Source organism: Molothrus aeneus, chromosome 4 (genome assembly GCF_037042795.1).
Source record: "Molothrus aeneus isolate 106 chromosome 4, BPBGC_Maene_1.0, whole genome shotgun sequence".
NCBI lineage: Eukaryota > Metazoa > Chordata > Aves > Passeriformes > Icteridae > Molothrus > Molothrus aeneus.
This window is the reverse complement of record NC_089649.1, coordinates 33230721-33257779: the sequence shown is the minus strand read 5'-3', so window position 1 is coordinate 33257779 and position 27059 is coordinate 33230721. Positions and strand designations below refer to the sequence as shown.

Here is a 27059-nt window from a genome sequence, read left to right as displayed (position 1 = left end):
GAAAGGATTTTGAAGGTACATGTGTATTACAGTAATAATGAAATATATAAATAAATACAAATCTATTTATATATGCAGAAGAATCCCAACCACCACCATTAAAAAAAAAAATATGTTAGCAAGTTTAAAGTATCAATTTAGTCTAAATAAAGCAAATCTATTTATCTGTCGCTCCTGGCACTGCATTAAAAATGTGCAGGATTGTATTTAGTGGGAGGAGGGTTGCAAAATTAAGTCATCAAAGGAATAGCTTCTGTAGTTCTGAAAAAGTGGCTTGCTGAGGGGATTAGATATTTATTCAGATTAGATATTTGTACAGGTATCTGTAGCCACTTACTCAAATGAGGAGTTTTGGGTCATAATAAGTTGGAAAGGGGAATTAACTAATTGGATCCAGAGGTAAAGGTTTGTTATATGAACTGACTTGCTTAACTTGGTATTGGAATGGAAGAAGGACATTTCATACTGTATGTCCTTCACTGTTTTTGTAGAACAGTTTGGTGAACATTATTATCCAGACATTGGAAATAAAGCCTTAAAACTCTGGTCTTTTTATTAGTCATAAATAATATCTGTAGATTGGAAATATTACTTTGGAGTATTGGCACCTGAGGTGGAGGTTTTAGGAGCCTGATTAGCAAATGTCTGAGTCACCTGGGGCTGTCATCTGAGCTACTTCCTCACATTCTGGTATTGCTTATCCTGCTAATAACCATAATACACTTCAGCCAGTGCGAGGATGGAGAAGGCAAAACCCTGTTTTGTGTGCCCAGTGGTGTTCACATATTCATCCCCAAGGCAAAAAATTCCAGTTGCTCAGCTATAGATTTCTACACTGTGTTCATTGGTACAAGCAGCCCAACATCAGTCAGGCTTATCTGCAAATTTCAGCTGTTCTTACATGATACAATGTCAGGCATTCTCTAAAGAGAGACCTGAACATGCTGTCTCATATAGGCTGTGTGGTTTATCTGCATACAAGGCACACAAGTGCCCACTGGCCAGAGTGGGCATATTGCCCTGAGCACACCCTGTGCTCCCCATGACTGGGGAGTTTTCCATGAACCTAAGCCTGCTTCTATGCTACACCTGATGCAGCACAGACAAATTTCTCTCCCAGTTTTTGCTAGCCCTTTAATAGATAGATTCAATATAAAGTGAGGAAAACCCTGCCTGGAGACTGCCTCTCTTTCTGGGAAAATTTGGCCAGAAATGGGAAATGATTCCACAAGATTTCTCAAAGATAACTAAATGCGTTTGTTCTGGGCATAGCCTAACAGCCTTCCACATACTACAACCTTTAAAGAACTGTGTTAGCTCTGTAATTCCTAACGGGGACTGGAAACTTTTGTGGACATGTGTACATAAATGTATATATACATACATACACAAACATTCATTCCCCCTACCCCCTCTTGGTTTTCTTATTATTTTATTTTGTCTTAAGACCTGTTGTCTCTCGATTAACATTGGTTTTCCCTCAGAATTTAGGATAAGCAGAATTTCAGATTCAAATTTCTTTTTTATGGGTTTGACTCCTCTGTGTTCCTTTACCAAATATTGTTATGCCAAGTGAAAGCTTAGGTAGTGTGCTTAGGATGGATGCAAACTTTTACCATTGTAGCCAACAGTTTAGTTTTCAGAATGGTTATAGTTATGATTTTATGAGTACTATGATTTTCTTCAAAGAATTGTATGAATATGAGGCGATCATCCATTTTAGCATCCACATAGCAAATCAACAGCTGTTGTCTTAATTGGCACACAGAAAACTAGTGAGACTGTCCTTTTCTGTGCCATGACCATAATCACAGATTTGTGAGACTTCATGCTACAGATCTGGTTTTCACCTTCTGCACAAAACTTAGCATCATCTGTATTTCAGCAACATTGTGGAAGAAGGATTAAATAGTTCTGTAAATACCTATGGCCCTTCAACATTGGAGTCAATATCTGCCCAACTCTATCTTTCTAATAAAATAAAATAGAGAATATTTCCTTTTCTGATGGAAATATCAAGTAAGGGTTTATAACAAAGACTCAGGTCTTCTCTTTCATTGTTATACAGAAATTATGTTAAGTCCTCCATTCTCAAGAAAAAATAATTTAAAAAAGTATACATAGAGAATTTATATTAATTTGATTTCAGTGTAGACGATTTCGCAAGATCACTTTTATTGCTGCAACTGTCAAACTGTATATTTCTAGATCTGTATTCATAAACACACTATCTTGCCAATGGAAAAAATAAACTATGTAAAATTCTAAATAATGTTACAGTTTTGTTTCAGTTTTACAACAAAAGATCCCATAGGTTTAGCTGTATAACCACTATACACATTAACAAACTGATCTCATACCAAACTGTGATTAGGTTTTTAGTTCAAGACAAGGATTTTCTTTTTTGTCATTATTTAATTTTATACATTTCAATGTGTTTTTGTCCCTAAGGTCTGGGAATTGGGAACATGTTTTATGTTTTTTATGAAGATGGCATCAAAGTAATACAACCAGTGGAATGTGAATTTCAGAGGCATATTAAGCCTAGTGAAAAACTCCTCGGTTTTCAGGCAAGTTGTCTTTAAAAATCTATTTGTAGTGTTTTCTCAATTATAATTTTCTTTACATAAGAATTTATTACTAGTTCAGTGTTTTCTGCTTGATAAATTCAGCCATGTCTTCTGAATGAATAAATAGCTTATAATGGTGATCTCAAAATGTCTTGTATTGTCCTCTATTAAATTCAAGCTTTCAGTCCTACTTTTCTGTTGAATATTCCCTCAACACTTTTACAAACCTTTTCTTTCTTTGGCTTTCTCATTTCCCAGTTCTTTAACAGCTCTCTATTTCTGGATTTGTTGTTGGAATTTTTTTTAGTCCCCACCAGCTTCCCACCTCCAACCCACCAGTTTAAGTTCATCTTAATGAATCAGGGATTGGTTCTCTCTGTATTAAATATAGGATCTTTTGGGGAGCAGGGAAGTGTTAATGGTTTCTTTTTCTCCACTGGATGTTTGTCTGTATTAAACTTGTGAGGCAAATCCCTGTCATAGTAAGTGCTCTCACAGCTTCCGCTGAAGTTAGTAGAGATGATTGATGCTTTGGTTCCAACTCAAAATTCATATAAGTAGTTTCAATAACTTTACTGTTAACATATTTATAGCTGATTTTTCCAAATTCTTAGAATTTATGATATAGTTTCCCTGAGTAGGATGCATAAAAACACCAGTGTATTCTCCACTTCCATTTATTCTTGTGATGTTTTTCCTTTACTGCTAATCAAATTGCTAGCTGACATGATGCATGTTCCCACAGGAACACTTGGTACTAGTCACTACATTAAGACTTACTCTATATGATATATCAGCTTTCAAAAATAGTAACTTTTTCTCATTTGGATTTGAATGAGTGACCTTGAAATACATACTAAGCATTGAGCTATACACTTTGCTGGTTTTTTTTTTTTCTCTAATGTCTCAATGACAGCAGAACTAGAGCTGTCTCAATGGAATTTGCCTCTTCTGTTATCATTATTGATGTCAAAGGCTGCTGTGCTCAGCAACAAGATTTATTTTAGTGGGAATAATTATGCTTTGAAAAGCTAATCATACCTTGATTTGTGCTGCTTAAGTGAAATTAGATTGACATCGTAAAAAAAATAAGCCAAAAATCTTTTTTTCATGGCTGTTTAATTAAAAAGCTGATGATGTAAGAATTCTGTTAAAATTTTATTGATTTAAAGTGCAGTCTAGATTTTAAGAGTATTTTTATTGAAATGTGTCAATAATCAGGATGAATAGGTAAAGTTTATTTCCTTTTTGACCCTTTCAAACCTGAAGTAGCATAATAGCTATATCTTCTTGGGGGAGAAAAAAAAAGGAAAAAAATAAAAGCCCAGGAAAGTAGGCTATTTCATAACTTTAATTCTAAAGTTTTTTCTAAGAAACTTTTTAAAAAAAAAATAATCTTCTCCTTTGAAGAATATCATATGTTCCTCAAGCCTCTTTGGAAAGTCTCTTTCCTCTGAATAATAATAATAAATAAATAACCCAGTTCTGTCCCAGGATCAGATTTTTATCAAGTTTAGCATGTGATTGCTTAGTGGTAACAGCTCATGTCATAAATTGCTGGTTATTAATTATCTTTGGCTCTGTCATATACGTGCACTGATCAGAGATGTTGGTAAGTATACCAATAATATTTTGATGTAGCTTTACATAGCTTTTCCCATTAGGGCATCTCCATGACTTAACTATTAACATATTAATCATAAAGGAATCATGTGCTTGCTTAAACCTCTCCAATTTCTCATTTCTTTACACTTCTCTGAATTAGCTGTTCAAGTGATAAGTAAAACCACAGGAGAGTTGTTTATTGCCAAACAGTTGCTAAAGCATAGGAACATTTCTAAATTCAGCAGTGCGGTTTAGATAGTAGAAAATGTCTGGATATTACACATGACACACCAGTGTTCCTCCACAGGTTTCCTGTTTGTCTGTCAACAAACCTGAACTGAGCTTCTGTAAAAGAATGAGCTCAGGTGTTTCTACACAATATTACACTGTATTGTGAACAACACTGCAGTACTTATACATCTACATATTTAGGTATGCTAATTTTGCTCAAGGTAAATATATTTTCTCACTTGCTATATACTTGAGAACCCTTATCTAAATATTTAATTACCTCTTATGGAACTGAGTGTCAATACAGCAAAACACTTTGGTGTATATCTAGCATGGGAATCAATTGGAGTCGCTGTGTTTAAAGTGAAGCAAAAGATTTGGTGCTTTACTGGATCGTCATGGGTCACAGAAATTGTGAAGACCTCCTTCCTCTCCTTCCCAGAATCTCCTAAATTACTTGAATCTTCTTAATGTCAAATGCAAGTAGAAATTGATTAGTCTGATAGTGAAAATTCTAGATGCATATGGACACAAATAAAGTGATTTCTATTTTCTGATACAGGTTGCTGTTAGACCAGCTTTGACAGCTGTTTGTTTAACCTGTTGTCAAATAGATTCTTAACCGTGGTTCAAGTAGAGTCTTTCACCTCATCATTCGAAAGTGCTTAGGACATTTTCCTCACTAACATTCAACCTCTGTTTATCCTCTGCAAATTAATATTATCCAAAGATTTAAATTCTAATTCTTATGCAAAAATGTTTTTATTTTCCTTTCACAATGAATCCCAATTAGAATAATTATTTCCAGAGACTGGGAAAAAAGCAATTGAAACAGATGCCTTTTGGAGACTAATGAAAAAATCCTTTTGGCTTCAACATAAAGCTGATTTTCTGTTTATTACAAGAAGTAGCACATAATGGCCAAATTTCAGTAAAATATGCCATCTCACATTTGAATATATGCTGGAGGTTAGAGCAAAAGACTTCATTTCATTATAATTAATGTGACTACATGGCATACCAAAATTTCCACAGGAAATTTGATTGAAGCATACTTTGTAGTCGACAGAAACTGCCTTGGTTTACACTCTTACAGCACAGAAAGTGTATTAAATGCTAGCCTTTGTTTGTAAAAAAAAAGTTTCAAAAAATCCAGACTGATTTTTAGTAAAGAATGTCAAGAAAACAATGATTTAATGTAGAAGAGGTGATACATAAATTCATTAATTAAAACATGCACTGTTGCAACCTGTTGGTATCACCTTACTCTTAGGCAGCCATAACATAGCTGGACATTTCATTACGCTGCCTAAAGGTTTCACTCTCATCCTGTTAAAACACTGAGGACCCTTTGCAGTGAGTGTAAGTTAATAAACACAGAATTTGCACGTATGAATCTGCAAATACATGATTCCTCTTGAGATTTTCTTGCCCCAGACTATCTTGAAAAAATTTTTCTAAGGATTTATTTTCCTCCATCTGCTGACTTGTTACAGAGCAAGTCACTTTTTGATTAAAAATTCTGGGAGGAATACAACAATGAGGTACATTAATGTTTTATCAGATGTTAACTTTTTTTTTCCAGAGAGAATAAATTAGGAAAAAGTAAATTGCTCACATTTTAATTAGAAGAAGAAAATGGTTTATATTTTAAGGAGAAATAATTTTAACCAATTACCCAGCCACTGGGGAAATTAATATGGAACCTCAAAATAACTGCCTGTAGTGTAAAAGAAGTCCAAACTGTCTAATGAGATAAATTTTATGTTTTCAAAAGCAAAATTTCAGTTCTGTTTAAATAGCTTCTGATAAATTCAGATTAAAATAACTAGAAGAAGAAGAGAGAATCAACCACATAAACCAGTTTATACTGGGAAAAGCACTCTGTTTTGGATATATGAATTCTGGTGCATAATTTTTACTGTTAGATTGAAAAAATATTTTTGCTTTTATTTTATGTTTTCAGTCTTTTCAGGCAAGGTGAGAACTGGCATTGGATTATAGAAATTTATGACAACTTGAAAAATATTTTAGAACCTCTCTTGTATATGTAGATATGTATATGTGTGTGGGATCTCAGCACATCGTTCCCGATGTCCAGAGATGCCAGGAGAACCCTTGGGGGTCTCGAAAATCCTGGAATGTTGCCAGGAGTGTTTGGTGGCTTGATTTTGATCCATCCACAGAAGTGACAAGAATTTGAGGACATGAGAATCACTTTAGAGTGAAGGGTGTAAAAGGGACACATTTAGAGGGTGAAATATAGACTTTAAGGTTTTTGGTACAGGGGGGTTATGGAGACAAGATGGAGGGATCAGGGCGTGTCTCGTCCTTCTTCTTTCTTCTTCTTGTCCTCCATCTCCTGTGGTGATGTTGGCACTTGGGGATTGGTTTATGGTGAAGGTGCACTTGCTAACATGGGTGAAAAGCATTGGAAAATAAAGGTAAATATTATGTACATAGATTTTAGTATAAAAAGACATGACCGCCCCGTGGGTGGTCAGAGAGTGCCTGTGACTGCTTGCAGATCAGACCTCTGTTGGGCAGACAGAAAATTTTGTAGATAAGAAACAATAAACAATCTGAAGACCGAAAAGCTGAAGAGTCCAGACTCGTCCTTTGAAACGCGTGCCACCCAAGAACCACACTACCCGTGTCGGGGCAGAGACAGACAGCCGAACCCGACATCTGTGTGGTTGTGTGTATATATATACATATGTATATATATATAAGACTATATTGGTACTGGTCTTACAGTGAAAAAATCTTAGTATTTTAGACTCAGATTCAGGAAAATGTATAAGGCAGTAGCTCATCTCTGGGTATAGCTATAAGTGCTTAAGTTAGAGTATTTTGCTATTCTGCTATACATCCCACAAGGGGAGGTGGAATCAGAGAAATCGTTTACACTAATCTGTATGATGCCATGTGAGAGAAAGACAGATTCCTTCAGCATAATTTTTGAATAAGATATTGAATATGTCCTTGTAGAATTCAGTCCCAGAAACTCATGTAAATTAATGTGAGTCCCTGAGAGACGGATGAAAATAACATATCTGTGTAGATTTGTTGCAAACATTTGTGGATTCATTGTTTGAAGGTGCTCACTCAGAGGAATAAGAGGATGGTGTAGAACAGTCTAGATGTAATTATCTGTTTAGATAAAACATGAAAGCAAGACAGGGTATATTTAGAATAAATATAAAAAATAGTGAGATCAGTGAAACAACCTTCCACTTGAAGTGACAGTTACCCAGAAGGCAAATGACAATAGATCACTGATATGATGATTGCACATCATATTAGAGACATACTTGCATATGTTGACTTTATGCAACAATGAAAAGCATTTAGCTGCTTTTAAGAATGAAAATCCCATTTGTCCCATGCCTGTCATTCCTTAAAAAATCAAATTTTTCACTTCTCCCTTTGATCTTCATGGCTTTTTATCAGCACAAGCTAAATCGTTCTTGTTACTTAGTTCTAAGTTCTCCTGAAGTTCCTGATGATGTGCTATTGTACAGAACCTGAGTTTAGTGACCTTTCCTTATCATGTGATTCCTGAAAACCTTCCCTTTTTTGAGGTTTAGGAGCCATGTAAAAGCAAGCAGTGGCTTTCAATCTTCTGCAAAGAAACTCTCTTTCTTAAAGCTGTAAATTGATTTATTTCTTCTTTTGACATATAAAGATTGAGTGTATTTTTGAAAATGTAGAGGCACAGCAGGCAAAGAATGTTGATGATACAGAAAAGGAAGTGTTGAAATGCATCATCCTCTTGAAGAGCATTGCTTGGTGCCAGAGATGGTGTTCTGCCACATAATGTTTCCTGTGCCTTTTAAAAGGCGTTTGATGCTTAGAAACAGAATTCTTGTTTAAGAGCTCATCATATCTTGCTGCTCATTCTACATTGAGTCATTATCTGCTGACATATCGTAATTATTTTCACAGCGGCCAGTTATGATGTATCAGGCAGAGCATTCTAAATTAGGAATAAGCAGCAGATAAGTGGCAAAAAGAAATAATACTTATGATTTGGTAAAATTGTCCCTTGTGATGCAAAGAATTTAAAATAAGAGGCAAAAGGAGAAAAGGTCAGAAAAACAAAAACACTTGATACATCCTGTACTTTTCCAAGTAGAGTGTTTTTCAGGTCCATATTTTTAAATAATTATAATGTCCATTATAGGAAAGTAATCATGCTATTTCTTAAATGAAATTTTCACATTTGACCAAGTAACCTTTAATTTTGATAAAACCAAGCTTTTTCTGGGAGAAAGTATTTGCAAATAGGGTAGTGAAATACATGATGCTTTTCCATATATTTCTACAAATCAGGAATAGTGAGCATGCAAGCTCCAGTTAGCTATTTTGACTGAGAATGTATAGTTATGTGTATTATGAAATACCAGTTCACTGAAGTGAACAGATTTTTATTTTTTCAAATTCGTCCTTTTGCAAGAATGGAAGGGCAGAGAGGAAAGGAATGGTAGTAAGAAGATATTTGGTATTTATTTGGTTTCACACTAGTAAGATAGGCCATGAGGATGTCTTATGGCAGAGGTTGCCACACTTCTTGATCTTTAAAGCAACCTATCAACTCCAGGTGACCAAAACAGCTGATGTCTCTGACTGCTTGCTGCTTTGCCCCTTTGCCATGTGACAATTTACACCACACCACCTCCCCTTTCTCTTCATGTGCACATTATCATCTCCCCAGTTAGGTATTTCCTGGCCTACAGCTGTGCTCTCAGCTGCAGGGTAAGCCATGCCTGCACTGCCTCCCTCTACAGGGCACCGTGGTGCTGCTCAGGTGGGAGCTGCCAGCTCCTGCAGGAACACACTGTGTGTCTGGTTTGGTTTGCTGGTTTTAAGGTCTCCTGCCCCTTGCTCATTTTATTTCTACATGATTTTTTTTTTTTTTTTTCAAATTGGTTTCTTTCTCAGGTCAACAGTACTTCTTGAATTTCTAGAAAACATCCTAAAATTTGGTGTATGAATTATTTTATAGTGCTTGTGAGTTGTGCTTACAGATGGAGTTGGGCTAACATGAGTTTATGTCCTAGTGTCAACTGTCCTTTTTCCTTCCCTGCATTTTCTGTGGTTTTATTTTACAGTTAAAAAAGAAGAAAATTGGTATAATTTGTCCCTGTATTACATTGTTGACTGTGTTGATTCTTATAGTTTTCCTGTTTCTCTTGAATTATAGGATGAAGTTTGTCCCAGAGCAGATGATGATCCTGTTCAGCGGTGTGTTTGGGCAACTGCTGTTAATGTAAAAGACAAGTTCATATACGTGACTCAGCCCACACTTGACAGAGTTCTCATTGTTGATGTGCAGTCTCAGAAAGTTGTACAGGTACTTATTTCTCATTTTTTAAGTTACTATTTTATTTAGACAATAGAATTTAAGACTTTCCTTCATATTTCAAAAACAGAAATACAGTTATCAATTTAAGACTTTCCTTCATATTTCAAAAACAGAAATACAGTTATCTTGAAAGTAAACTCATTATTTGGAAAAAAGTTCACCTACTTTCAACATTTAGCAGCAGTATCTGTTTAGCAACTGTTCTTCTCAATAGACAACTGTAAGGAAGATAACATGAAAATAGCTCTTATAAATATTTGAGTAGTTGAGAAAATGAGTTCTTTAGGATGTTTCTGACTGGAGGGTCCTTTCACTTTAAAATGATGATTGGCTAAAATAGAGTCTTATCACAAGGATATGCATATCAGTTTTGACAGAAAGGTCAGCGTTGGCTACAGAAAGTGGAGGACTGTTACTCTGTCACTGTCACTCTGCTTTTATACAGAGAAATTATAAAAACAGTAAAAATAAACACCACTCTTAGCTAAGACCAGAGTCTTTGAATTCAAACTTCTTCTCTGCTCCTCTTTCTTAGTCTCTGGGATTCTGGAGTATCTACTTGGTGAAAATAATTCATTGAGTAAGAGAGAGAAATCAATGCTATGCTACAGTGATTAATACAGTCACAGAGTTTGAGCAAAACCAGGTGTGTTGGTGTGTTGACCCTGACTGGAGGCCAGATAGCACCAAAGGCACTCCACCACTCCTCTCCCCAGCTGGACAGACCAAGAAAAGGTTTTTGGGTTGAGATAAGGGAAGGGAAAGATCACTCACCAATTACCGTCACAGGCAAAACAGACTTGACTTTGATAATAAATTCAGCTCATTTCCCTACCAAAATCTAAGCAGGATAATGGATAGTGTAACAAATCCTAAACACCTGTCCCCCAGCGCTCCCTCCTTCCTGAGCTTAGTTTTATTCCTGACTCTCTGCCTCCTCCCCTCCCAGCAGTGAAGGAGATGAGGAATGGGGGGTCAGTTTGTCACATGTAATTTCTGCTGCTGCTTCTTCCTCAGAGAGAGTAGTCTTTTCCCTGCTCCCTCCTGGGGCCATTCCCATGGGAGACAGTGTTCCATGAATTTCTCCAGTGTGAGTCTTTCCCATGGGCTTCAATTCTTCACAAGCTGCTCCAGTGGGGGTCTCTATCCATGGGACACAGCTCTTCAGGAACAGATTGCTCCAGGTTGGGTCCCCTATGAGGTCACAAGTCCTGCCAAAAAACTTGTTTCAGTGTGGCTGCCTCCTCACAATTTCACAGGTCCTGCCAGGAGCCTGCTCCAGTATAGGCTTCCCATGAATTCAGAGCCTCCTTTAGGCATTCACCTGCTCCAGTGGGGTCCTGCAGGGGCTGCAGGTGGATCTCTGCTCCACCCCAGACCTCCATGGGCTGCAGGGGCACAGTTGCTTCACTGCAGTCTTCACCACAGGCTGCAAGGGAATCTCTGCTGGCTCACCTCAAGCATCTCCTGTCCCTCCTTCTTCACTGACCTGGGCATCTGCAGCGCTGTTCCTCTAACATATTCCCACTCCTCTCTCATCTGGTTGCAAGCACAGTAGCACTTTTATGTGCTCAGAGGTCTTTTATGTCTCAGAGGTTATCCCAGAGGTTTTACCCCACCACTGGTGGACTGGATATTGGCCAGCAGCAGGTCTGTGCTGGCACCACTTGGCACAGGCTCTGTCAGGCATGGGGGAAGTGTCTGGCATCTTCTTACAGAAGCCACCCATGTAGCTCCCCCATGCGACCAAAAGCTTGTCACACAAACCCAGTGCACCAAGGTACAAGGCAGTGCTTATAGTAATATTTATATTATATCAATATCATCATATTTGTAGGAAACAGGTCTCCTTTTGTCACTAGAGGACACAAAAGAACACAAACTCACACTGCTGTTCTCAAGGTGAAGAAAAAAGGGAAGTTTATTTTCTGACTCCAACATTTATAGTTTTCCAAAAGTGACAGCGGATCGGAGGGTGACAGTGACACCTCTCCAATGACACTGGTCAAACCAACAGTCCATCAACTCTCTCCTCCTCCATAAAGGAATGCAAAACAATGAATTATTTACAGAAAGTGTGTGAGAAAGTTCACTACAAGAATATCAACATCAGAAGGCTTAGAAAATCTTAAAAAACCAGGGTGACATCCTTTAGTAAATAAAACACTAATTTTTTTTATTAGAAACCTAACTAAATTGTTAATAAAAAAACACACTTAAATAGAGCTTTTCTTCATGCCTTTTGGTTTTCTCACTGATAAGTGAATGAAAAATCTTTAAAGTATAGATTATATGTTAGGCTCCAGGGAGACAGTATTGTGTCCTTAAAGCGGACTTATAGGGAAGTTGGAGACACATTTATTAATAGGGACAGTAGCAATAGGAAAGGGGCGATGGTTTTTAACTAAAAAAAGAAAAAAAAAAGTGGATGCAGACTAGATATAATGAAGACATTTTTTACAATGAGGTTTGCAAAACACTGTCAGAGGTCGCCCAGAGAAGTGGTGCAAGCCCCATCCCTGGAAACCTTCAAAGTCAGTTTAGATGGGGCTCTGAGGAAACTGATCTAGTTGAAGATGTCACTGCTCACTACAGAGATTTTGGAGTAGATGACTTTTAAAAGTCCCTTCCAGCTCAAACTATTCCATCATGTAAGTGTACACATGTATTCTGTACAGGCTTATAAAATTTAAAAATAAATAACAAAATTCCATTTATAAAATTGCCTTACAAAAATAATTGTAATGCTTTTGCATACTTGAAACGCCTGCTCTCTCAGTTCTTTGTCAGCTGACTCAGATATGGCTTCCTCAAAACTTGAGGAGTCCAGGACTTGTAAAATATTTTATTCAATAAGTTAATAATAAAAAGGTGGGGATTTTTTACTTAAATTTTCCTTTTCATATTAAAATAGATATAAAATGAGTGGGTAATGAATTTTTTTTTTCTAAAAACTACTTTTTTACAACCAGTTTGATATATTTCTTCAGGAAGACCGAGTAAAAACCCACAATCCCAACAGAGTCCACAAATTTGAAGGAGTGGAATATCTGGCAGTGTTTTCCATGGTCTTTGACTGACATTCAGGTGTCAGCTTCCTTTTCTCCACAGGAGGGATGAAATATCAATATAATTGCATTTATTAGCATTTAGACTTCAGTGTCAAAAGCACATGATTCCTCTTGAGCTCACTGAAAATAGGCTTTAATTTAGGCTTTATGAAATATGTTCATTGGTAGGCTCTTCTAATTTGTCTTTAGTTACATTATTTATTGTTTTAAATATGTGAAAATATATATCACTTTACCATTAAAAATTGCAGAGATACTTACTGCAAAGATATATGTTAATTAAAAAGTAAAATTCAGTAAATTAACCACTAATTAAAAGTTCAGCCCTTTGCAAGAATTGTATGTAAAGAAATTGTGCAGTTTTTGAATGGCATTAGATTATTCTATCAAAAAAATATTCTAGTTTCTGTAATGAGCTGAAAAGCAGACATACAGAATGCCTAAGAGTAGAAAAGAGCTTTGTGCACTAAGTCTGTGCCACTCAGGAAGTATATTGAGCTAAAACCAGGACACTCCAGAAGCTTTCATGTTATTCTGGTGGAAAAAAAACCACTTTCAAAGGAATTTTATTTTGAGAGATAGAATAGCATTGCTTTTCCCCTAATTTAATAATATAAAGATTATGAACTAAGGAAAGTATAGAATTAAATTTACTCCAGGTGTGGAAAACTTTTGCTGGAATGGAAGCTTTGTTTTGATGGTTCTAATCATAATAAATTATTTTTCCATTTCAGAGTACTTAACAAAGATTTTTGGTGAGACAGTAAAGTAAAAACACTGTTGATTCAAAGATGGGTTTTAGAATTGAAGTAAGGCTAATTTGGAATTTAGTAACAAGTCAAGAGATATTTTGTTTAGCATTTCTTAAAACGTGGATGGCTCTGTCTTCTTGTCTTTTAAAAACAAGCATTTATTTTCTACCTTTATTTTCTGCAAGCAGGAAGAATGTTCTAACCATTAAATGTTGCTCTATTCATACGATATACACTTACAAAAACACTTTTAGAAACAGGAAGCACAGAAGGGAATTTAGTTTTCCAGATCAGTCTATTTTCATTACTTAGAGTACTGCCTAGCACAGAGTAAAATAAAGATTTAATTCATTATTTGAAAATAGGAACTCAGCTCAGAAATGTTCAGAAATGAGAGCATTTTTCTTGTTAGACTGCCTTTTTCCTGAAGATCATATTAATACAGAGGATATAATTTTCATACATGTACATGTGCATGTAACTATTTCTAGTCTACATCTTAATAAGAAAGATGTCTAATAAGAAAGTCTACATTCTTAATAAGAAGCCACCTTGCAAAAAAAGCACATAGGCTAGTGGGAATAAATGTGGAGATAATTTCATATTTTGAAAGCAAGAGAATTCTAATGAAACTCCCATTACTGTGCAAAGACCCCAAAGAAAATTAAAAATTTATTTGAAAGGACTTTAAGTCATGTAGTGATGCTGTTTTCTGTGTAAAAATAATGTTTATTTGGTTTTGCTTATTACAGTGTTTTCTCTGAAGTACTACTATACATGTTATTCCTTTCTACTATGAAAGTTAATGTAAAAGATGTGCACATATGTGACAACTAGATTTGAGGATGATTTATTTTTATGACAGGTAAATTTATCAAAGTAAGTACTTTAGAGGATTCTATAGCAGAATAAATTGAAATGTATTGGAAACATGGGTGTTGTATCTTTAGAGATATATATAGAAGGAAAATTTTTGATTTATCCAGGTAATTCTCATTCTAAATTCAAGGGAAGCATTTGCTTTCATGTTTAAATTCTTGAAAGCAGGAATTGTGCAGTATTGCACAGCAGCACACCACTAAGTGGGAGGACTTAGAGGCTGAAGTAGACAGAGTCATCATCGTCCTTCAGTCCTCAGTGTGCTGCTGGCAGATCAGCCTGGTCAGCTAGAAACAGCTGTGGAAGTCTGCTTCTGAGATGCTCAACTCCTTTTTGCTGCTGGCTTCCCTCTGGGGAGCTGTACTGCCTCTGCCTGACCCTGAAGGCACCTCCTTCTGCTCCTCCTGGCTGTACCAGGACCCCAGCTCTGAGCGCAGCTGGCAGTCCTCTGGCAGACAACGTATGGGTCAGACCTTTGTCTGGGGAAGCCAAAAGGAAATTTGACATGCTTTGACAAATTAGCTATATAACAGTTCAAGTATTATTTTAAAGATCTTGTTTTCTAGCATGTAGCAGAAAGAAGTTATCAAACACAAATGACCTTTTTCGAGGGGTAGCTTGTGATTTTAAATGAGCCAATGAGCAACCTGGCTTCATTTTCCATTTTCAAAAGGAAAAACAAATTCTGCTTAGATGAAGTGGTCGCTTGCAACACCTCAGGAGTACAGTTAAGTATCATCAGCAGTCTCAGCCAGCCATTACTGCATTATCTTGAGGATCTACATCATTAGTTTAAATTAGGTTCACTTAATTAGCCAGCTGGTATTCTCCTTGACACACTGATAAACAAGCTGTGCTTTACAGTTCCATAATGGTAAGAATAAAAAACAATTTCCTATTTTTTTCTTCTTAAATGATGAAAATAAAAAAGTAATCCCCCCCTCGTTTAGCCTGCGTATAACATCTCTTAATCGACTACACTGTTCTCCCATTTAATACCTCTGAATCCTTCAGTTTTTGTAACAAAGGAAGTTTAGAGCTCAGCTGTTTAAAAGGTTCATGGTCTCAAGTGACAGTGCTTAAAGCTGTAGGGAAACCACTTCAGTTCTGATCACAGGTTCTATGAAAAGTAGCAACTGTAATTGGAAAACATATTAAAACAATCCTCCCTACTTCAACAAAATATACATATTTTAACAGATGGGAAGTTTTGGGTGCAGCAACATCATGTTGATTTTTTGCAGTAGCATCTTCCATTAATTCCAGTATGTGGCTTGAGAATACTCTTCCCTTTTTAACCATTTTTCAGTAAATGGTGTAGTTTTTCAACTGATACATGTAAAGTGAGAGTGATGGCAGGGAATGAAGACAAATAGTTTTGTTCTTGATTAAAAAGCTTTTTTTTCGACTTCTTAAAGGCTTCAGTATTATGTAGATTTGATACCAAGTGTTAGAGTACCTAATAAATAAAAAACACATTTTCAGCAATTCAGTAACTCTGAATTAATCAGAGGGCTGTTTCAAGAATTGACAACATAATTCCTAAATACAGTCTGAAAGTATCTGAAAATGTATATCTACTCATCATTTTCGTTCAAGCATATATATTATGTTTCCTTTGAAAATGTGACAAAGGATTTCTTTTTTTGTTCTATTTCAGGCAGTGAGTACAGATCCTGTTCCAGTGAAGCTACACTATGATAAATCACATGATCAAGTCTGGGTGCTGAGCTGGGGAAACATGGAAAAGAATTCACCAACTTTGCAGGTGAGGTGATGACAATAATTATATGTAAGGAAATACAGACAGGTTGAACCTTTGTGTAATTGCAATGTGTTGCATATTTTCCTTTAGGCGTTATTACCATGACCCCAGCAAGGGCAGAGAAATGATTTTAGGTAACCAGAAAACAAGCCAAACAACTGACCTCACCAAAAAGTTAATCATTATTTTCAAGACCCTTAGTCTGAACTGGCAATGGCAAATTGATAGAAGGATAAGGAATGCAGCTGAAAGCAGCAGCATGTTCTGTACTACCAGTCTTTTGAGACCAAACTGTTGCTGTTCATGATATTTTTGTCCCTAATTAGAGGATAAAATGGACTTTAGACATACTTCCATTTCATTAAAGTTATATTGACGTTCTGAACATGTCAAGCTCTGTCTTTATTGGGTTTTTTTCACATGAAAGATATTAAAAATCTTGATTTTTCCCATACTTTGGAGCAGTGACAAACCTAGGACAGTCGCTAAAGCAACATCTCAGGAATATGTACTTACTTTTCTACTTTTTTATTAATTTTTGTTCCTTAGTTATAGCAATCCCCTGAGACTATGATGGTCAGCCTTATATCATAACTTAAAAATTCATTTTCCTTCTAATTTGTTTTCCTTTTCTTCAGAAGTTAATTAAATCCTTATGTATTTATATATACTTATATATAAGAAAAAGAATAAGAGAAATTTTAAAAGCAAAATTAGTAAAATGTGAAATCACCTTTTCAACACCTAAAGACCCTTAATAACTTTGAGTGTGCAAGGTAATCTATGGAAGTTTAGTAACCACTCCTCCCCAGAACTGATAAAGGAGTGAGTCTTACTATATTTTAAAGTGGCTGATCATCCTCACCCTCATTTTTAATTACAGTATTCATAGTAGATTGTCTCCTTTTCTAAAAAAAAAAAAAATCCACTCTTAAATGCATATATGTGAACAGCATAGTGGCTATTATATGGAATTGTCTTTTACTCATGCATAAACATTTGCTTCAGAGAAGGTCCAAGATTTTGGGATTTGAATGAAATTGGTTCATAACAATTTAAGGAGTATTTAAACTCAGTTCAGCTTGCTCTTCTGAAATATATCTGTGCTGTGTTGAATTATCTCATGATTGATGAGAATTGGGAATATGCATAGCCATATGTTCTAGTGGATTTGTTGATAGCATCTTTTCACTTTGGCTGAAGTGCTTAAAAATTTAACCTCACTCTAAGTTCTAGTGTAAGTAAAAAGATAAACAAAAATCTTAGTTTAAGCTAAGAACTGTTAAGGACTTTGGTAATGTAAATTAATAAATATGGATTCAGGATTGATAAAAAAAAGATGAAGGGGAAAAATAAGTATGAAGAGTAAGTGTTTCAGTATGTAATAGTTCTCTGAAATCTGTAACTATTATTTGTACTCCTTTTCTTGGGAACGTGGAAAAGACAACACAAGAGAATACAGAGGCAATGCTGTATTAATTAATTTGGATTGGGATTTGATTTTTAAAGAATACTTGTATAGTTTATGCTGATGTTACTCTGTGCAGGTGATAACACAAGCCAGTGGGAGTGTTTCCCATCACACCATCCATACTCAGCCCGTGGGGAAGCAGTTTGACAGAGTGGATGACTTTTTCATTCCAGCCACAACCCTGATCATTACCCACGTGCGGTAAGTTTGTCTGAATGTAGGGAATGTTGGATTGTCTTTGTGCTCATCCTAAGAACAGGTTCTGGCTGTGACAGAACTGAACAATTTGATCATCTGGATTTTAAAAGACATATGGAACTCAGAAAGAGAGGCTGAGGAAAACAGGACAACACTTAACACAGGCATAAAGCAGAACTCTACCCAAGACCTCTTAGAGTAAAATCTATTTTTCTTCCTCAAAATACACTAGTAAGAGTGTGATATATAATTTTCTTTCCATGTTTTATTTTTTTTTTCTGTAACCTTTCTACCTCTAGGTATTGAATAATTCTGCAATCTAGGATTTTTTCATCTGAGTATTGCATTAATGTGTATTAGTAGTTTGTATGTTTAGAACTTCTAAGTTTTTTTTGCAAGCTGATGTAGATCCATTTTGCCTCAAAACAGCTCTGCCAACAATTATCCATTATTGATTCTAATATGCCAAGTTTCTTTAGGAATATCTTCATTAGATAATCTTGACTGTCATCATTCTGTTCTAGCAAAATTCTCAAATTACAGGTGTAAATAGGCATCTCCATTAAAAAAGATAAAATTTCTGATGGTAGTGAGTGGTATTCTTTTAAATGTGAAAGCATGCAATTCAGGATGATTTTACAGTTGATTTTAGAATTCACTCTGTATGTGCCTGGGAAGAATCTAGTTTTCTGTATCAAGGAACATTTGGCTTCTTCTAAAGACATTGTTGATGAGAGATATTTTTTTTATTTCCTACAAAACTCTATACCAACAATCAGCCCTATTCAATTTAAAAAGAAACTATAGATAGATGTATAGATTAATATATCTGAATAATAAATTGACTCTAAGTACCATAATTACTATATTTCTTGAACTGAGTAGGCAAATTCCTGTTGTGTCCCTGAAGTAATCTGTAGTCCTCACATTCGGCCTTAGAAAAACATTAAATATTTCTGCAGTATTTGGAACAGATATGTGTTGTGAGGACAAAAGTTACTGTTTCATAAACTAGAAGGTACTAGAGGTACTGCCCAAACAGAACTGACATTAAGATACTTTAATGTTCAAGTAAATAGGAAAATAAAACCATGGATAGGGATAAACATCATAATAGGAGGGGAATCAGGACTGGAAAAAGAAAAATAGGGCCATTCCAAAGCTAATGTTGGATTTGCCTTGTCTAACTCAAACCACTTTAGGTTGATATTTTGCCCAAATAGGTCAAGTAGGCTCTTCCTGCTTTGCATGTTACCTTCAGCTGCTGAGTAATTTCACATCTCCTATATGCAACTCAACAGAAAATAGAATGAAAGAATAAAAGAAAACACACAAGAATAAAAAAGGGGTATGAAATCAATTGAACACTGAAATAATAAAATCAGCTAAGTGCCTGCAGATATATAATAAATATGTACATCAATTCAGGCCTAGTAAAGTTTTTTTTGTTTGTTTGTTGTTTGTTTTTTAGTTGGGGTTTTTTTTGTTTGTTTTCCTTTTTTTTAATAGTCACATGTCAGATAAAATTGCCAAGATTGCCAAATGCCAAAAGAAAATTCCTGGTATGGCAAAAAAGACTGCAGTAGTTTGTCCACTGCTAAACCCATAGATTTGGAGGGTTTAATGAACAAAATCAATCTGGTTTTATCAAATAATGAGTTTAAGGGAAATGCTATCAATTCTGAGTGCCTTTTCTAAAAAGAAAATTTAAAAAACACTATGTAGACAAATACAGTGCTTTTCTTTCAATGTATGCTTCAAGAGCTGTTTATGTTAATCAGTTGTTGAAGAATTTGTCTTCCATAACATCTGGCCTGCAAGTACCTTGCTTTTTGTGTTTAAATTAGAATGCAATAAATAAACAATGTTACAGGAAAGATTTAAAATTAACTGTATTCCTCAAATTAGTAGTGATGTAGAAAATCCCAGTCTATTAAAGGTAATATGACCAGTCAACAAAAAACCCCCACTCAATCGCAGCATGTCTTTCTTAAGGCTGTTAGGCAGCAAACATAAAGCTTGAGTTTATTATTCTTGGGAGTGTATAACAACCAGGGGAGCAATTTATGAGTATGAATTGCAAAAAAACAGCTAAGAGGGAAATAACCCCACTGGCTAAGTTGGCTGGTATAGTTAATTGCCCAAGGGCCCTATTTACTCTTTGTCAGAAATCAGCTCCCTTTGGCCATGCAACACCAGCCCCTTTCAGAAAAATGAAAACTTTCTGTAGCTAGGTGCATTTGTCACTTGTAAACTAACATTTTGAATGATGAGGCAGAAGACAGTATGCATGGCTTACCAAATTAGCATCCGGAACTAAACACGCTGTCCAAATGAAGGCAATTCTAAGCAAAAAAATACCACATATCACTTAAAAGAATTAAATAAGTTTCCTAACAGCTAGCACAAACCATCTGATACCATCTGCAGTGTATTACAGAATATTACAGCATATTCTGTCTGATAGGTTGGCTTGTTAACACATAGGAACAGAAGTAAAGGCAAATAATTTAAAGCCATAGTGAGTCATTATTTTTTAAAATTTTTAATAATAGCTAAAGTGGTAATTGCTACTAGTATGTGTGTAAGTATTTAAAACTTGTTGAAAAATAATTTAAGTGGTGGAACTATACTTTTGATTTACCTAGGTCAGTTATTTTTATATATGAAAATCCAAATGGGCTTCTCATTATTAGAAAAGAAAATTCTACACATTTTAATGCTATTTTAGGCAGCAGATAATTTAGGACACACATCCAGATCAGACATTTGAAGAGACACCATAAATTTTGGTCTCAGGTAAACAGCAATTCATTCCAAGGGAAAAAAGAATGGTTTCCCATATTTTTCTTACCTCTGACTGAGTTAATTTTTTCTTGTACTTATCACACAGCAGGAGTCAGGGCAAATAACCTTTTGGTTGTTTGGTTTATAACCAACAGGCATAACGTTCATTCATGCTCTGAACAGCTGTGATGCACCATCAAAACATCAACTAACCACACTAAGTAGGCACGAGCCAAAAGAAGTAGAGGAAGAATAGATTAATTTATTGTCTTTAAACTTCATTTTATAATTGGTGGTTAGTTGATAGATGTACAGAAGAGGACAAGAAAAGAAACTTTATCATTTTGTAGAGAAAAATTTGGTAGGTTCAGTACCACCTGTTAGTTTTGCCATGTTCGGAAGGTGTCTTCCTCTCTTTTATGTTCCAGTAACACTATTTCCTTCCACTCAAACACCACTAGGAATCAAACAATGTTTGATTGTTGTCTGTAATCCTTTTGTAGCTGCCTTTTTAAATATATATCTATATGTGTGTGTGTGTGTGTGTGTGTATATATATTTATAAAGAAAAGAAAATATCTTTGTTTTAGTGAAACTGTACTAATTACCATCCTAATAATGTCTAGAGCAGCCCCACTGATGTTTCCAGATAGCAAGTTCATGGTTCTATAGAGAGTCTCAGTTGCAGATAGACCTGGTTGGCATCTCATTATAGAGCTGACTTAATTTTAGATTTTCCTGTCTGATTTTTTTTGACAAGACTAGTTTACCTACTGACTCTAAGGGAGGAATTGCAGCATGCCTTTGAGCATTCCTTCATGATGGAAATAAATGTCCTTCTTTTTCTCACTAAGCAAGCTCAGAGTTTAGAGAAGGTCAGTTTCCCATGAGTTTTCATTACTTTCTTGTGCCAGGTGGTTGTAGTGCAATGCACAACAGACCTTAATCTTAGAGGCTATGACACAAAACAGTAAGACTTATTGTTAGAAAGAACACTGAAAGAAGTTCGTTCTGACTTTCATGCAGTTGGAAATTTGAAAATTTCAAAGGGGAGAAATGATATATTTATCTTGCCTATCTTGAAAAACAGCCCATCCTGCTGTTATCATTGGCTGTGCACTCACTGTCAATATACTTTGAATTATACCAAGAGAATGAATGAATGAATGTAAAGCACTGATTTTCATGCACACTTTCATGCCCATATTTTCAGTACACACAGCTTGAAAAAGTCTCCCCTTACCCCCAGTTCTGTTTAAAAATTACCAAACACCGGGGCCACAAAAGTAGGTAGGATGAGATCTATTAAGCTCTAATAGATAGTACAAATGCCAAGGTGTTTTTCTTCAGCTCTTTCTGAAGACTTTTTGTTCTGTAGATACACCTTATAAGAATTGAATATATGTTTTCAATATTTGTCCTTATACATTTAATAAGAAGAAAATTTTATTCAGCGAGCTATTTCTGTTCCAAAGCAATTCAGGACAACCAATGATCTTGTCCTTAATTGTCAGCTAATACCAGTCCTTATCATAAAAATAGACTTTTGCAATTAGTATGTGGGATGGTTGCAGAAAGATGACTTGTACAATATATTACAAAAATATATTCTTGGAAGCCTAAGGAGCAAAAGAGCTGATTATTTGAGCTCCAGTGTTCATAAATCGAAGTGAACAAAAGATAATTGGAATAAATTAAGGTCTTTCACTATACTGCAAAATGTTTCAAAAGCAGTATTAAATGAATTCACTGTAATGGAGTAACTCCAAGTTTTTAGATGTTTTAATCTTTGAGCAGTGTTTTAAATGTCATACTGTTACCTGACCTAAGAAGTGGAAGAATGAACAATCAACTCGCTGGTGAGATGGCTCAGGCTCTGAATAGAGTTAACATATTCTGTTTGAGTTTTTTCTCTCTTTTATGCCTCTGTTGTGTACGATAATAGGGGAAGCAGTCTTTCTAAAATAACACTTATTCATTTGCACAAAACAATCCAAAAACTAAGCTTTTCTTTAAGAGGTAATTGGAATGTGCTGCCAATGCATTCCTGTGAACCTTCTTAAATGAAACCCATGTGGAGCAGTGAGTCAGTACATTCACATTTCATTCCAGAGTTTAAGCCCCTACAGAGGTGTGAAGTAGCTGACAGGGTGTGAGAGCATTTTCACTGTTTCTATGCAAATAATCAAACAGAAGATATTTCTGTTGCAAAAATCCTACATAATCAGAAAAAGCTTTCTATTCAGTAGTTTCTGAGTGAAACAATGGAAGCAGTACATGCTAAGTCAGCTGTAGATGAAACATTAACAAAAGAAATATAATTAATGTAGGGGTTGAATTTTTCACATAGACAGTATGATTTAGTGTGAAGATAAGGGACAATTTAATATTGTACAGATTCAGTTAACAATGCACATTAGTGGAGCAGAAATTTTGGGACAGTTCTTAGTCATCAAGCTATAAGGCTATAATGATACAAGGAAAATAGGGAAAGAGCTTGAAAGCTTGAGGAAACTGAGACAGCTCAGTAGTACCAGGGCAAGAAAATAAGATCTAGAAAATATTCTGCAATTTCTGATAAGGACTTTGGAATCTGGCAGTGAATCCTACATGGTGGCACAGCACACAAAGGAGGAGTAGGGGTTCACTCTGCAGCCTCCTACTCTGTCTTAGTGAGAGACTCATGCTAAATGGAAACCTTGTGGTCATTTTTTCCCTTCTTCTCATATTTGCCCCCCCAAAAGAAGGACCTTTCCGGTCCATAAATATGTTGCTTTTGAAAAATAGGGGTTTTTTGGGAAAGATAGAGATGAGACAGCAAAAAGTCCTTTTCTCTATCTGTTTTTGGCTTTAAATAGTGGATTTTAGAGCATCTTTGTTCCAGAGGGAATGTAAAGAATGAAGGATTGAGAGATTCAGCTCAGACAGTTTTGTAGCATTGAAACTTACTTTGTCCAACTACCACCAGTGGCAACAACAACAACTATTAAAATAAGTGACTTCTTAGAAATGTGAAGTCCTCTTAAGTACATCAAACTTATATTCTCTACTTCAGTCCTTCTCTGCTCACATGTTCCCACCCAAAAATTTAATAAATGTAGTCACTACTTATCTCTAAACTAAGAAAATCGCAGTCCTTTAGGTAATTACAAGATATACCAAGTGCCCAAATTTACATCTGCAGCATCTTTTATCTCCATTCCTATACTCTAACTGACAAGGGCCAGCGTTTGCAGGCTTTGAAATGTGCTAGGCAGTACAGATTCCAAACTGTGTCTGTGGGAAAACACCTACAGAAATCATGAAGATGAAGGTAGATAATTGCCATCATTCCACAAGTCCAGTTAAGATTTGCTGTTACTGAAATGATGCACAGAGGTGTACATAATGTTTTTGAGGCCAGGAGATTTTGGAATTCAGGAAAAATGTTTTCAATATATTTTTAAAGTTCATTTACATCTCAGTGCTATGAAATTTAATGAATAATTAATTGCACTTTTAAATGTAGCCAATATAAAACTATTTTAATATTTTTATTCTGTGTGACTGCTTCTATCATTGCAAAATAAAGGTATGCATATGTAGACACACACATATGAATAAGGAACCATCTGGAAAACTGTCTTGTTTGTGGAATCAGTTATTCTGCAGGCCTTTTCCCACATCAGCTGACAATTCAATACTGCTTGACCAATTTATTTAACTTATGGTCCAAATCTTTTCCTCTTAGGTATCTTGAGTCAAACTTCACAAAGTTCTTGAACAACAAATTCCAGCTGTCAGCAGAAAAAAAAAGATTATATAAAATACCATTTCCACTTCAGTGTGAGAATTCCCTTCAAATGTTACCTGAAACATGAGATTGCAGCCAGCCTTTGTGGCACTATAAAACAACATTAAAACAGTCAAACAAAACCAAATAAACAAAGAATTCTTTTGTTCTACTTGACCTTCCCCAGAAAGCTCACAAAGTACCTGGAACCTTAAGTAAGACTAGTCAGCTGCAATGCAGCAAAAGGTAGTTTTGCTAACTTGTCTTTTTTTTTTATTTTTCACACACTAAGGTTTCTTTTTTGCATGTGCAGAAGTCATTGCAGGAATATTTACCTTTGGAAAAAATACCATCTTCCATCTGATATAAAGGATATAAAGAAATATATATGATACATATATATTAATATATATAAAGTGGACAAACCATTGCTAAAAATAAATGTTGTACCTGTCTCCCAGAACCTACCTGCTTTTAAAAATTCAGCATCTGCCAGTACCAGTATGTAACATGAAACAATGTAATATTTAAAATCATAATCAACTATGAGAAGAAACTAATCCCTTGCAATTATGGCACATAATTTGTTGTACCCAGTGGATAGAAGTTATCTTAGTGCTGCCTTAATTACTTGTTGGTTTACAAAAAATGCCCCAAATTACAAAGACTCATTTATTAGCTTAGAGGTAATCTTAAAGTGATGCAATCAACTGGGGTTTTTTTGTTGGTTTTTTTTTTTTTTTCTTTTTTTATGTTTGTTAAGAAACAACCAGAACACAATTATTTTCTAAAATTTTGCTGGGTCTGGCTTGGATGGAGCTAGTTTCCTTGATAGCAGCAAGAATTGTGCTGTAGTCTAGATCTGTGACAACAACCTAGTAAAAGCGTGATTGGAAATTTTCATTTGTTCAGTTCTATTTTTTAACATTTAGAATAGATTTTTGGGAATTGTGTTTAAGCTGTCCTATTTGTTATGTTACAAGCCCATTTTAAATGGATTTAAATCATATGAATCAGATAGTAAGGAAACTTCCAAGTCTACACAAATAGATTATTTTTGTGTTCCTTCCATGGGTCCTCAGCTGTCAGCTTGTAACTTCTTATAGTGAATAAAACATCCAACTTCCATCTTAACAGAGCCACTTCAACCAGCTCCCACCTCCTGTACAATCTACAAATTAGAACACAGAAATCTGCCCTGATGTGCCTGATCATTTTTGCCATGATAATCTTACATTTTTAGATCAAATGTTATCTCTGATGTTTCTATGTTCAAAAAAATAATATTTTATCATGTTTTAAAACAAAATTATGGGCTTTTTTTGTTGTTGGTTTTTCTTTTGTTTGTTTTGTTTCTCTTTGGTGCTCTTTTGGGGTTTTTTGTTGTTGTTGTATGTAATATTTTCTTAATTTGGGTCCCTAATAGAAACTAAAAGGAGAGAAAGGATTTGTTGTCAAGTTCAGTATTTGTTCTTGAGAATATTCACATATCCCCAGCTATAACAGTATGTGAACTTCGTGTTTAAAATGAAGAAAAAGATCTATTTAAACTGTTTTGCTGTATGTTATTTACCACCTTTGTAGTCCTTATCTCTACCTCATTATTCTTTCTGTATTGGTGCTGACTATTCTTTTGACATCTATAAATTTGACCAGTCCTATGGCATCTGCCCACCTTGATGTTACCACATTTTCTGAAGTGCCAGATTGTCTTAATCTTGTATTGATATTTAGGAGCATCTTTAGAATGTCTTTTGTTTGCTGTGTCTGTATAGCTAACCATTTCTTTGACTTCTATTGCTTTAAAAATGATTGGGGTTTTTTTATTAAATTTCTAGCTCTCTTTCCCCAGAAAGTATGAGACAGAAAAATGCATTTGCTGCCAACACTAAAAATAGATTTTTGCTGTGTTGGCTCCTTTATGATATAACATGAACAGTTTCATATATTCCTGGATACTAAAAATGTAGAAAGTAAGTTACTTCCCTTTGTCCTAAAATTCCTTGGACTATTTCTTGTCATCACTGGACAAGAATTGGAAATAATTAAAAAACTTATTGTAATACACATCTTGCAACTGCTCCCCCAGGGAGACCTCAAACAATTCATAGACACCTGCATCACTGGTACCCTAAAAATTCAGAGTTTATCCCTAAGCTGTGCAAATGTGCACTAAAGGTCAGAAGTCCTGGGCTTTGTGCAGTGTGTTAAAAGAAATCATCTCTTCCCACAAGAAGTGCTTGATTTCTCCAGCAGAGTTACAGAAGACAACTTGCATAGACTTTCTCCAAATAAATGCTTAAAAGATTGTATCACTGTTGGTTTTTCCACCCTAGTGAAAAGTATCCCAATAAGAGGGAGGATTTTGTTGATGACACTTACAATGCCATTTACTTCAGCTCAGCAGCATTAAATTTGTTGTGTTCATTTTTTAATCTAGAGCCCATTGTATTAAATAGGATGTAGAATAAACTCAGAAGATGAAAGCTTACTAATGCATAAAATTATCTATTTTATAATATTATCTTCTATCTCTGTTACATATTGTCTAGTAATGGATTTTTTTTGTATTCGATCTCAGAGCACAAAG

At 35.3% G+C, this 27059-nt stretch overlaps 1 protein-coding gene across 2 annotated transcripts in view; it reads left to right on the top strand.

The window, feature by feature from the left end:
* Window positions 1-27059, top strand: part of FSTL5 (follistatin like 5) — a 270455-nt gene that overhangs the window by 227694 nt on the left and 15702 nt on the right. For both annotated transcript variants that reach the window (XM_066548230.1, XM_066548229.1), the window contains 4 exons: window positions 2452-2570; window positions 9613-9762; window positions 16137-16244; window positions 17789-17913. In XM_066548230.1, coding sequence (XP_066404327.1) covers window positions 2452-2570; window positions 9613-9762; window positions 16137-16244; window positions 17789-17913 — 502 coding nt within the window. The remainder of the gene's footprint in view (window positions 1-2451; window positions 2571-9612; window positions 9763-16136; window positions 16245-17788; window positions 17914-27059) is intronic.